Source organism: Lolium perenne, chromosome 1 (assembly GCF_019359855.2).
Source record: "Lolium perenne isolate Kyuss_39 chromosome 1, Kyuss_2.0, whole genome shotgun sequence".
In the NCBI taxonomy this organism is placed as follows: domain Eukaryota; kingdom Viridiplantae; phylum Streptophyta; class Magnoliopsida; order Poales; family Poaceae; genus Lolium; species Lolium perenne.
In genome coordinates, this window is record NC_067244.2 from 73,211,561 (window position 1) to 73,222,843 (window position 11,283).

The window sequence follows — 11,283 nt, forward strand, 5'->3', positions numbered from 1 at the left end:
GATTTCAGGCCCATCAGCCTGGTTCACTCCTTCGCCAAGTTATTGGCCAAGATCCTTGCGATGCGGCTCGCACCCAAGATGCACGATCTCGTCGACCCAAGCCAAAGCGCCTTCATCAGAGGTCGTTGCATCCAAGACAATTTCGTTCTTGTCCAGCAATCTGCGGCTACTTTGCATCGTCGTAAAATCCCGGCCCTGCTCATGAAGCTCGACATTGCCAAGGCGTTCGACAGCGTCTCCTGGCCCTTCTTGGTCAGCGTCCTCCGGCAGCGTGGTTTCGGCAACCGTTGGATCAGGTGGATCCTACTCCTGCTCCGATCGGCATCTACCAAGGTGCTGGTCAACGGATATGCCGGCGATGCCTTCCGTCATGCCCGGGGGCTCCGCCAGGGCGACCCCCTGTCTCCCCTCCTATTCGTCATCGTCATGGACGCTCTCGCGGGCATGTTCCGCCTTGCGGAGCAGCTTGGCGTCCTTGACAGCCTGAGGCTAGCGGGGATCAAGCACCGGATCTCACTCTACGCCGACGATCTGGTGGTGTTCGCAAGGCCGGAGCCCCGCGATCTCCAAGCAGTGCACGCCATCCTACGCTGTTTTGGTGGCGCCTCTGGGCTTCACGTCAACCTTGCCAAGAGTGCGGCCGCCCCCATCCGCTGCTCTAGCGCCATGGTAGACAACATTGCCCCGGACATTGCCTGCCCCCTGATGCAGTTTCCCTGCGTCTATCTCGGGTTGCCGCTCTCCATCGGACGGCTACGCAAAGGCGATCTGGAGCTTGTCCTGGACAAACTCGCTGCCAAATTGCCCCATTGGAAGGCCAGGCTCCTCACCAAGGAAGGCAGGGTCACCTACGTGCATGCGATCATGACTGCCTCCGTAGTATATCAACTGCTTGCGCTCGACATGGAGCCCTGGTTCCTCCAGGCAGTGGATAAACTGCGTCGGGATTTCCTCTGGGCGGGCGACTGCGACTCCAGCGCTGGGCGCTGCCTCGTTGCCTGGGACCTTGTCTGCAGACCGAAACACCTGGGAGGCCTGGGGTTCCACAACCTGGCTATGCTCAACTCGGCGCTGCGGGCTAAATGGATCTGGCTCAAAAAAACCGATCACCATAGGTCTTGGGCCGGGCTTGACCTCGCACCAGCACCCGCGGCCATCAACCTCTTCAATGCCTCGACCACCATCTGCGTCGGAGATGGAGCCTCCGTCCTTTTCTGGCTCGATCCATGGATCGGTGGACTCAATGCCGCGGCAATCGCGCCGGCCCTTCTCGCCATGGTCAAGCCTAGGTTCCAGAAACGAAGAACGGTGCAGCAGGCCCTGCACCAAAACGCATGGGTCAAGGACATCTCTGGGGCGCTATCGGTCGACGCCGTGGTCCAGTTCCTCCATCTCTGGGCTGCGGTGGCCGGAACACCAACCGGTCACGGGGACGACGCCTTCCGTTGGAAGTGGACCAGCCATGGTGGTTTCTCCGCCCGATCGGCCTACTATATCCAGCACGAGGGTACCACGGCGATGGCCGGAGCGGGGAACATTTGGAATTCGTTTGCCCCTATGGCATTCAAGATCCATGCGTGGCTTGCCCTACGACGGCGCTGCTGGACAGCTGACCGCCTAACACGTCACGGGCTGCCATCGCACGTCACCTGCCCTTTATGTGGAGCTGCTGACGAATCCATCGACCACATCTCCCTACTCTGCTCGTACGCGGACCACATCTGGGCAGGGCTCGAGGCGGAACTACACTTTCACCTCCCAGCGCCAACGACGGGCCTCTCTGACTGGTGGCCGGGGGCCGTCACCCACCTACGGGGCGCAAGGCTAAAGGAGGCAAACTCCATGATTATGCTTACCATTCGCTCGCTGTGGCTTGAGAGGAACGGCCGTGTCTTCCACGGCCAGGCGGAGACCGCAGCGCATACGCTAGCTTCCATTCTCTCCTCTTGGCGTAGCTGGATTGCTTGCCGTGCCCGATGTAGAACCACAGGTAGAACTTTGGGAGATAGCTAGATAACCATGCAAAACCCCTCTGGCCGCCTGTGGCCACGGGGGTCGGTAGTTCTCACCTTGTACTGGGCATTGCCCAACCCCTCTTCTATCTAAATACAAAACTCGCAGAACTCCTGCGGGTACTCGAAAAAAAAAAATTCCCATTGTGGAAAGCTTCACATAATTTATAGAAATCATCCTTGATAGTATTCCAGCATTTTTTCATAAACAACCCATTAAATCCATCTGGTCCAGGAGATTTATCACTTGGCATATGTTGGATTATCTCATCAATTTCCTCATGAGTGAAGGGTCTCTCAACATCAGTAAGATCAATATTATGATTACTAGTGCAAATATCAAATTGCATTTCAGTTTGAGCAGATAGTCCAAGCCTTTCTTTATAAGATTCCCATAATAAAGCAGCTTTATGTGCATGTTCAGTGATAATTCTTCCGTCTTCAGTTGTAATACTGGCAATATAATTATGCCTATAATTCCTGGTGGCTATGGCATGAAAGAACTTTGTATTTTCATCACCTAGTTTTGCCTATTTAATGTTTGCTCTCTTTTTCCAATATTTTCTCTTTGCTTCCAAAAGATTGAGAGTATGCTTCTTTAGGGCAGCCCTGAAATTCCTTTCTACGACAGACAGTGTTCTCTGATCCTCTAACGCATCAAATACTGCAACCACATAACATAAATTTTCAATAAGTTTATTGAGCTGAGATAAATTCTTTCTCCATTTCTTTAATCCATGCCTCAGTGTCTTGAATTTTGCAGTAAGATCATGTGCATGATTTTTGTATAAACCTTTATTGTGCCAATTTGACACCACAGTGTTATTAAAATCCTCAAAGTCTATCCAGAATTCCTCAAATCTGAATATTCTTGCCACTGGGATTTTTGTCCCAATCTTAATCTCAATAGGAATATGATCAGAAGATAATTTAGCTAGGGGGATAGCCATAGTATCTGGATACTTAGATGTCCATTCTGCTGAGGTGAAAATCCAATCGAGTCTCTCTAATAAAGGTGTGTCTTGCATGTTGCTCCAGGAGTAAGACCTCCCTTTTAAGGGAATTTCCTCTAGATCCAAATGTTGAATAATACTGTTGAAAAGGAGCATGTTGTTGTGATCTCCACCAGGTCTGTTACTGGGGCTTCTCATTAGATTAAAATCACCAGTAAACATCCACATACTATGTTCTTCTGGGTCAAGAGAGAGAAGCCAGTTTGTGAATAAAGACCTGCCTTCAGCACTAGTGGGTCCATATACATTAGTTAATGTCCATTCTTCACTGCTCATGTTGCTTTTAAATTTGACAGTAATTTGAAAATGGTGTTGGTTGATCACAGTGCCAGAAAAAAAAAGATCCAGTCGAAATAATAATTAGGCCCCCTAAACTTCCTATAGATGGCACAAAAGCAAAATGGTTGAATTTTCTCGGGCAAAATTTCCTCAGATAAGCATGGTCAAAGTGTTCTTTTTTTTGTCTCCTGGAGGCATATTATATTGCAGCTTCTCTCATCAATTTTTTTGTATAAGTCATCCCATCTCACTTGGTTATTAATCCCTCTCAGATTCCAATTCAAAATGCACCAGTGTCTATTCATTAAATAACATGTGATTGTTAATTTTTGCCCTGTATGAATACAATACACAAGCTTTGATTTAATTGAGCAGTATGCATAATATATCTGGAGTAAATTCCGAGAACTTATCCTTTATGTACCCCAATCAAAATATGGCAGTGTGTAATTATCAGGTGTGCAGCAAAATAGATCATCAGAGAAAGCGCAGGCATGCAACAGATACAAAGATACATATAACCGATCAAATCATCATTTAAAAGGGAAATTGTTCTGCTAAAAGACACACATGAAGTTCTGCTGCTGAACTGAAAGACAACAAAAGTAGATCTAGGGATAACTAGATAGTAAGAACTAGGTGAACAGGTGAGCTTCGCCTCGCCGCCTGCATCCCATCCTACCACGGCATGGTCGATGTGGTAGAACTGCAGATTCTTTTTTATCGCCTAATAATGCGGAAAGAGTTTTTTTTAATGTTTTGTTCTAATGGCACATGTAGATCTAATCTGGTAGATCATTGTTTTGTGGAGAAGAGTGGCATGTTAGATGGTTGGATGTACCGTTATTTCTCTTCATATTGCCATCCTCGGCTGGTCCATAAGATCATGTGTTTGTGTGTGCGTGATGTGCTGCTGGCCGTATTATTTCATTGAATGGTTGAGTTAACTGTGATTGGTTTCTTGAATATGGAGACAATAGGTGCACTCCACCCCACACATGGTAATCATTCTGGCATGTAGACTTGTGGGACTTACATTTCATAGATATCTTATTAGACTTGGAGTGAGAAACGAATAAGCGATACTCCCTCCATCCCACCAAAAGTGTCCGAGGTTTGTTAAAATTTGAATGTATCTATATGCTTTTTTTAGTGTCTAGATACATCCGAATTTGGATAAATATCATAATTTTTTGGTGGGGCGGAGGGAGTACCGCTGATGACCTTGTACCGATTACACTTCACACAATAGGCAACATTTGCAGATTCATGTCCGCATGCTACCTATGCTAGCCCTCTAAAATTTCGAAAAAGACCCCATCACCTAAGTACACAGTCCCCCAAATCTTTTCGGTTCTTGACTCATCTCCCCCAAATCTATCCATGACTATCAACCAATGACTTTCCCAGTAATGGTGTCAATTATGAGAAGTGGCTTCAAATTGCCTTTTGTCCAGTTTTTAGATCAAAGCTGCACGCAATAGGTCAACATCTAAAGTTCCTTGAATATTGACGGTGGCTCTTGATTGTTCATGTAACAGCAAGAACACCAATAAATTGATAAACTGTAATGTCTGCTCCTGTCTGGTGCAGGTCTGAGCATAACATTGGTGCGATAGCAAGCAATTTAATCATGCATCTATAGTTGGTAGAAAATCTTGAAATACATAATAAGTTCAATGTTCTGTAACAATTTAACAATCATCAAAACTGTCACAAATCAAGGCGAATTAATTTGGTATTCCATGAATTCTCATCCATTACATGAGTTTAGTACATCAAAGTGTAAATCATTCTTCATGTAGTACCTTCACTTCTGGCTCCTTATATTTTGGTCCTCCTCATTTACCTCTTTCCATCTCTTTATTCTTTTGCATCTTCAACCATATTAACATCATGGTATATGAACTTCAGTAGGAATATTTCAGGCAATAAATGCCTCATATTCCTCTTGCCTAGTGTGCTTTGTAGCTGCAGAGACTATTTGATACAGATGGCATCGCCATGTTCTACACAGTTGATGATAACTGCACACTGCATTTACAAATTAGTAATCTCATCAGCATTTGGCATGCAAGTATAACTAAATGGTTGTCGATACCCAAAATGAATGTTGGTTTAGCTGGATAGTCTTCGACTGCTATAGTGCAATATGCTATTTTGTTCAGGCAAGTTATACATCTTAAAAGGCTGCCCACCTGAATTTAACTACAAGAAGTTAGCGGAGCTTCAGAGCAGCAAACAGAAGTTATAGAACATATCATGGCGTATTCTATAGCTGGGGTGGAACTTGAATTTTAGATAACATAATTATCATCTAAGGCTACTAAGTTAATTTTGTGAAGCAAGTAATAGTCAACCGAATAAATGAAAAGCATACCTAGTAATATTCTAGTAAGAAAAGAATAAGCAACACGTAGAAGGGCCTAAACTTCTTTCAAAATGTTCAAAGTTAGAAATATAGGGCTATTTTTTGGGGGTCTACTAAAACCTGCCCCATTCATATGCATGTGCAACTTGTTGATTGCATTCATATAACCGCACACACTGCTACCCGATTCACATTTCACACACGCTGAATATATGTATGTGTCACCTAAAACTTCTGGTGTGCCTGATCGCTAACGATGCAGTGTGCTTGATGGTCGCACATCTCTGGTTGCTGCCACAACTCACTGAAACAGAGTATAAATGGATCATGCAGCAATGTTTAATTGACCCAGGACATAGGGGACAAAGCAGTTTGATATAGACCAGGAGTTTGCATAAGGCTGCCTGTGGGTAGACATTGGGATTACATCAGCCATTCAGCCGATTGACATTGGAGGCTTGGAGCAGCGCCAAGCATCACGTTCGCCAAGGTTTCACAAGTCACCGTCTGGTTAGCATGAACGTGGTTATGATACAGTTTGGTAGACAGGGGGTTTCTAAAAACAAAGTTACTGCTATGGTATGGGGCAGGCGTCTTAGTGAACAATTATGCCAGGAACCATCAGGTGTTCATAGGCTACAACAATGCAAAGCACAAAAAGACAGAACTTCGCAAAAATGGAAAAACTATACATGGGTCCTTTGTTAGGCCGATTGTATAGCTAATGACATATGATGAACACTGAATGTGATTACTGAGATAAATTCTCACAATGTAATACGGTCAATAACTTGGAAGCGTTATGCTCTAGAGAGGAACCAACTCACCGACATTTGGTGGATGCATAAGCCCACCAATTGAACTTCTAGCAGCACATGTAAAGGTCCATTTACCTGCATAGCAAGACGGAAACTCCTTTTTTTGGTCTCATTGTTGTAAGAAACCACAGAAAGTAAAAGAAACCAAACACAAAATAATAGAAGTCTGGACTATGCATGTGGTATAATAATGTTATTGACCATGATAAGCACAACTCACACCTTTAGCTATCCTATATATTGACGTATGCTGGACTCTGGACCAGTGACAATGGCTTGGCCATGCCACACCTGGGAGCAGGTTCAGACTCAACATTTACATGTAATACACGGGATTAGTTGACAATAACCCTGCCACTATTTTCCTTCCTTTATCCATCTCACTATTCTTTGAATAGGAAGTTCCATTGCTCTAAAGTTGTTTAAGCTTTCGAAAACGGTATAAATACAATGGAAAATGTTTTCAAGGTAAGCTTTACTCCATAGCAAATAAGTTTTTCTCATATCTCTCCAAAAAGATGCGAGCAACATCGAAATATCTACCCAAATTGTTCCAAGTGAAACATTAATCTTTATTCTTGAGCACGTTATAGTCCGGTCTTCTATACCCTTGTTACTGGAGCAATATCTTTCTTCCGAACAAATGAAATGAATAATCTGCAATTTATTTTTATAAGCAACAATTATTAAATCTTCTTTGACAGAAGTATTACTAAACTGACCAAACGAAGATTAACTTAAGAAAAATCTTATTCCGTACCTGATGATTCAGATATGCTAAGTTGGTGCTTTTTTTGCATTATTCATTATAATAAATTTAGGGAGCAAATGTAGAATGACAGACAGGAATAATATAAGAACGTTTCAGATATATGAGGATACTGGGAATCCACCACATTAGCGTTTCGAGTAAACCTATCTCCATCAGAGCTAAGGAAGTGAAATCAAGATTCTGAAATCAAAAAGAGCGGACAGAATTTATTGCCTGAGATCACTCAAAGATGAGTAATACAAATTCTGCAGCAGCAAGCCTACCACTACCTGCGCTCATCAAACAGACCCATTATGACACCATTTAAACTCTGAAAATAAGGGGATTTGATCCCCAAAAAAAGTGTCAAGTCATAGATGAGTAATATCGATACTGCAGTTAACTTATGAGGGGATAAGAATGAAAAGGAACAAAAATGATCGCAGACAAACCGCTGAAAACCAATGTAGTGTGTGGGCTGGTTCTTCACTGAGCTGCTCACCAGTCCCAGCTGCAGCTACCTGCAGCATCGACATGACAGCTGGCACGGATGCCAGCTTCCACGACCATGATGACCTAATAAAGTGCAATGAATAGCTTATTAATACCACTAAAATTTCAAAAGAATGGCATCCATTATCGGAACATATATATGTACATGAACAGTTGAACCTGAAGAGTGAAGAGTGGTTTGATCTACAGGTTCTGAACATGTCTTCTACCAGTACATATTAGTCTGTTTCTATATGTAGATGGGTGACTGCAACATTTATTAAAATGCATAAAGGGATAGGTAGATGAGATTACTGCATGAATAAATAAATCCACGAGCTCCAAGCCCTTTAAATTTCTCAGTTCTCCCTAGTACTGAATCGGACTTTTTTTCTTACTGAGATATCAGGTAGATGAGATTACTCAAGACCTAAAAAATGATAACTACCAAAGATAAAGTGCATAACACATCATTGCGTATTGTCAAGGAACCGTTTGCTCAATTTCTAGTGGCGCGACAATGGCTTAAACAGGAAGTGTACCATCACCTAGACATGGATCAACACATCACACATTCAAGTTTGCTCATTTTACAATGTACAATCTTCTACATATATGGAAATCAGTGATATCATAAATTCAAACATATATGGCAAAGCTAAACAACAACAGCCATACCATCAGCAGCGCACAACCAAAATAGCTCATCTGATAAGCTAATTATATGTGCAAAAATATTAATTAGATGTATGAAAATGCTAATTAGGTGTAAAAGTATTAATTACATGTAACGGAATTTATTGATATGAAACTGATTGTTATTAGATGTAATAAGATAGTGATTACATGTAAAAAAATAGTACTTAGATGTAATAAAATTCAAAGGTTTATGCAAAAAAAAGTCCATATGAATGTAAAAAAATGATGAATCTGTGCATAAATTACAGCCTTTGATAGATGTTTAGGAGGATTGATCGTTGTGGGATGTAAAAACTATACGTAACCCAAAAATAATGCCAAACTTTGGTTCAGAGCTTGATTTCTAAGCCAGATCCGATCAGAGCCTGCACCGTAACCCATGGAGGGTGTGGCCGGGACTACGTACGTGCGCACTTAGTTGTTTCTCCGCGAGGCGGGAGGCGATGTCATAATGGTACCTGGTGCCGAGCAAGCTCTCCGTCTCCACCGTCTTGGCCAGCAGATGCCGCACCTTCTCGTCCGTCAGGCCGCCCAAGAAGGACCTCGCCGCGGCCGCGCCTTCTCCTCCGTCAGGCCGCCCGCGAAGGACCTCGCCATGGCCCTGCCTTCTCCTCCGTCGGGCTGCCCACGAAGGACCTCGCCGCGGTCTTCTCCTCCTCCACCGCCATCGCCAACTCGATGTAGTTCGCCGGGCGTCCACCGCTTTTCTCCCTTGGGCTGCCCCGCGCGGACGCGGCCTGTAGGGGGAGGCGGCGCGGGGACGGATCGATGTCGAGGGGCGCGCGGAGAAGGAGATGGCGATTCACCGCATCACCAGCTCGAACCCCGCCGCCGATTCACCACCAGCGCCCCAAGCTCGAACCCTGCAACCCCTTCCGCCGCCTCCCCGCTCGATGCGGGTGCCGTTCTTCGCCTCGGACAAAAATGAATCGTGCGGGAGCCTGCCACCGATTCACTGCCACCACGCCACCAGGTCAAACCCCGCCGCCGATTCACCAACACAGTCCGCTCCGGAGCTTCCACACAGTCCGCTCGCCCCGACGAGGCTGATTTATTGTGGAGATTGAGGGTTAAGAGAAAATAGATTTGGATGAAGAGAGAAGACGAATTTGGGACTCAAACTGAGTAAACGCTGGGCTGGCCCACACGGGGACGCACGCACCGTCCAATCGCTGAGAGCCCAGGGAATGCAACAACCTTAGGCCTCGTTCGGTTACAGCGGGGCGAATACGCTGGTGTATTGAATCGCTCGAGTAATTGGGTGAACCCGCACCGGCCACCCATACCCCCACTAATCCCTTCTGCATAATCCTCCTACTTTTTTGCCGTTCGGTTAATACCTGCTCAAGCTAGGCTTGTACGGTTGGTTTCACGGGAAAAGCTAGGCTTGTGCGGATAGATCTGCAACTACTCGCACCAACAACCCGCGGGCCGTTCATCGATCGCCGGCAGCCATGGATCCGGAGCTCCAAGAAGCCGACGGTCCTGTGGCCGGACGTCAACCATCGCGCCGACGATCATCGCTGCCACGGCCACGGTTACCAGCCGCAGCGCCGGGAGAGCAGGCAGCCGGTTGGAGAGGGCAGAGGGAGGGAGAACCACGGGTCCTTGATCTGCTCGACTGGTTGCGCCGCCGCCGTGCCGCCGCGCCGCGCCGCCGTCCAGATCGCAGGAGAGAGGTAGGTAGGAGCGAGAGAGACGAGACAGAGTGGTCTCGTACCGATTCGGGATCTGTTCCACGGCATAGGGGTCGTGTATTCCTTTCCCTGCGAAATGAAAGGGGTTGGGGGAAAATAGGACGGGGTTTAATTCCGGAAGGGTTTAACCGAACACTTCGTTCGATAGCGCCGGGATTAGAGACGCGCGGGTCTGAGTCCGGCTAACCCACGGGGATTTTGATCTGATACCGGCCGGGTTGGGACGAAACGAACAAGGCCTGTCTACAACCAACCAAGCTTCTGATTCACATACTATCATTGGAACTGTCATACATGAGAGCTCCATCAGAAACCACCTGAGGTGGCATCTGACATAATCCTGTGCCAATAGCCTGCACAGTTTTGAGTGGAAGATATGGAGGTGGTGGGGCATCATGATCCATTGCAACTGCTTCAAACTTTGGTGCTAGGTCCAGTGGGATCATGGTCTCATCTTCTTGTTCTTCATCCTCTGCTTCATCTTGCTCGGACAGAGGAATGAAACCTGCAGCTATAGCACTGGCAACATCCCTGTATCCACCATTCAGCTTGGCAATTCTTTCACTTCTGCGCACAAGACTAATCTCAGTGATTGTTTTCTTCTTCCTCTTACTCTTGGGGAAATCAGTAGGCTTGTTAATCTCAATGACATCATCATCAGATAGCTCTACCACTTCCCTTGGCTGAGAAGACTGACTGGAAACAGGAGCAACATTTCTTGATCATCACATTGTTTTCCTCCACATCCACTATCTTGCATGTTGCATTGATGATCTTAGTGCCACCAAGTTTAGGAAGTAGCTCATTAGCATTAACCACAAGGTTGGAGATCAGACCTTGCAAAGCTGCAATGTTGTCAGTCATTGATTCTGAATATCAGCAAGCACAAGCTGGTTGAGGTCTGGGATGTCAGCAGCCACATCTTCCTGATGATTGCCATCCTGGTGTGCATCAGCAACATTGTCCTCCATCCCCTGTTGCATGCCCTGATACATATGCTGCTGCTGGTTCTGGTTCTCCTGATGCTGGTTCTGTTGCTGTGCATTGGCTGCATGTCCATGTCCATGCCCTTCCATCCAGATATCATCAAAACCCATAGGCATAGGGTGAGGATTAGTATCACCTGGAGGGATTGGATCTGCATCACCTCC

General features: G+C 45.8%; 1 protein-coding gene across 19 annotated transcripts; it reads right to left on the reverse strand.

The window, feature by feature from the left end:
- Positions 1–4,946: 4,946 nt before the first annotated feature.
- Positions 4,947–10,153, reverse strand: LOC127297268 (uncharacterized). 19 transcript variants are annotated; one of them, XM_051327574.2, is made up of 6 exons: positions 8,894–10,151; positions 7,697–7,820; positions 7,535–7,575; positions 7,102–7,150; positions 6,503–6,568; positions 4,947–5,338 (listed from the first exon to the last, which is right to left on the reverse strand). In XM_051327574.2, exons 2-6 carry the CDS (start codon positions 7,778–7,780, stop codon positions 5,285–5,287), a joined length of 294 nt encoding a protein of 97 aa, XP_051183534.1. In that variant the 5' UTR covers positions 7,781–7,820; positions 8,894–10,151; the 3' UTR covers positions 4,947–5,284. The 19 variants fall into 19 exon arrangements, 2 of the variants coding, with proteins under 2 accessions (XP_051183534.1, XP_051183526.1); XM_051327566.1 differs by lacking the exon at positions 8,894–10,151 and adding an exon at positions 7,917–8,887; XR_007849066.2 differs by having other exon boundaries at positions 7,037–7,150; positions 7,254–7,820; positions 8,894–10,153.
- Positions 10,154–11,283: the final 1,130 nt, after the last annotated feature.

Excerpts from the sequence above, each read along its gene's own strand:
- LOC127297268 (XM_051327566.1), bottom strand. The coding sequence starts at position 7,957 with ATGTTCAGAACCTGTAGATCAAACCACTCTTCACTCTTCAG. Across the intron at positions 7,576-7,696 it reads CACTACATTGGTTTTCAGCG|AGTTTAAATGGTGTCATAAT; the intron begins GTTTGTCTGCGA and ends CCTTATTTTCAG. Across the intron at positions 5,339-6,502 it reads TATGCATCCACCAAATGTCG|TGTGCAGTTATCATCAACTG; the intron begins GTGAGTTGGTTC and ends TTGTAAATGCAG.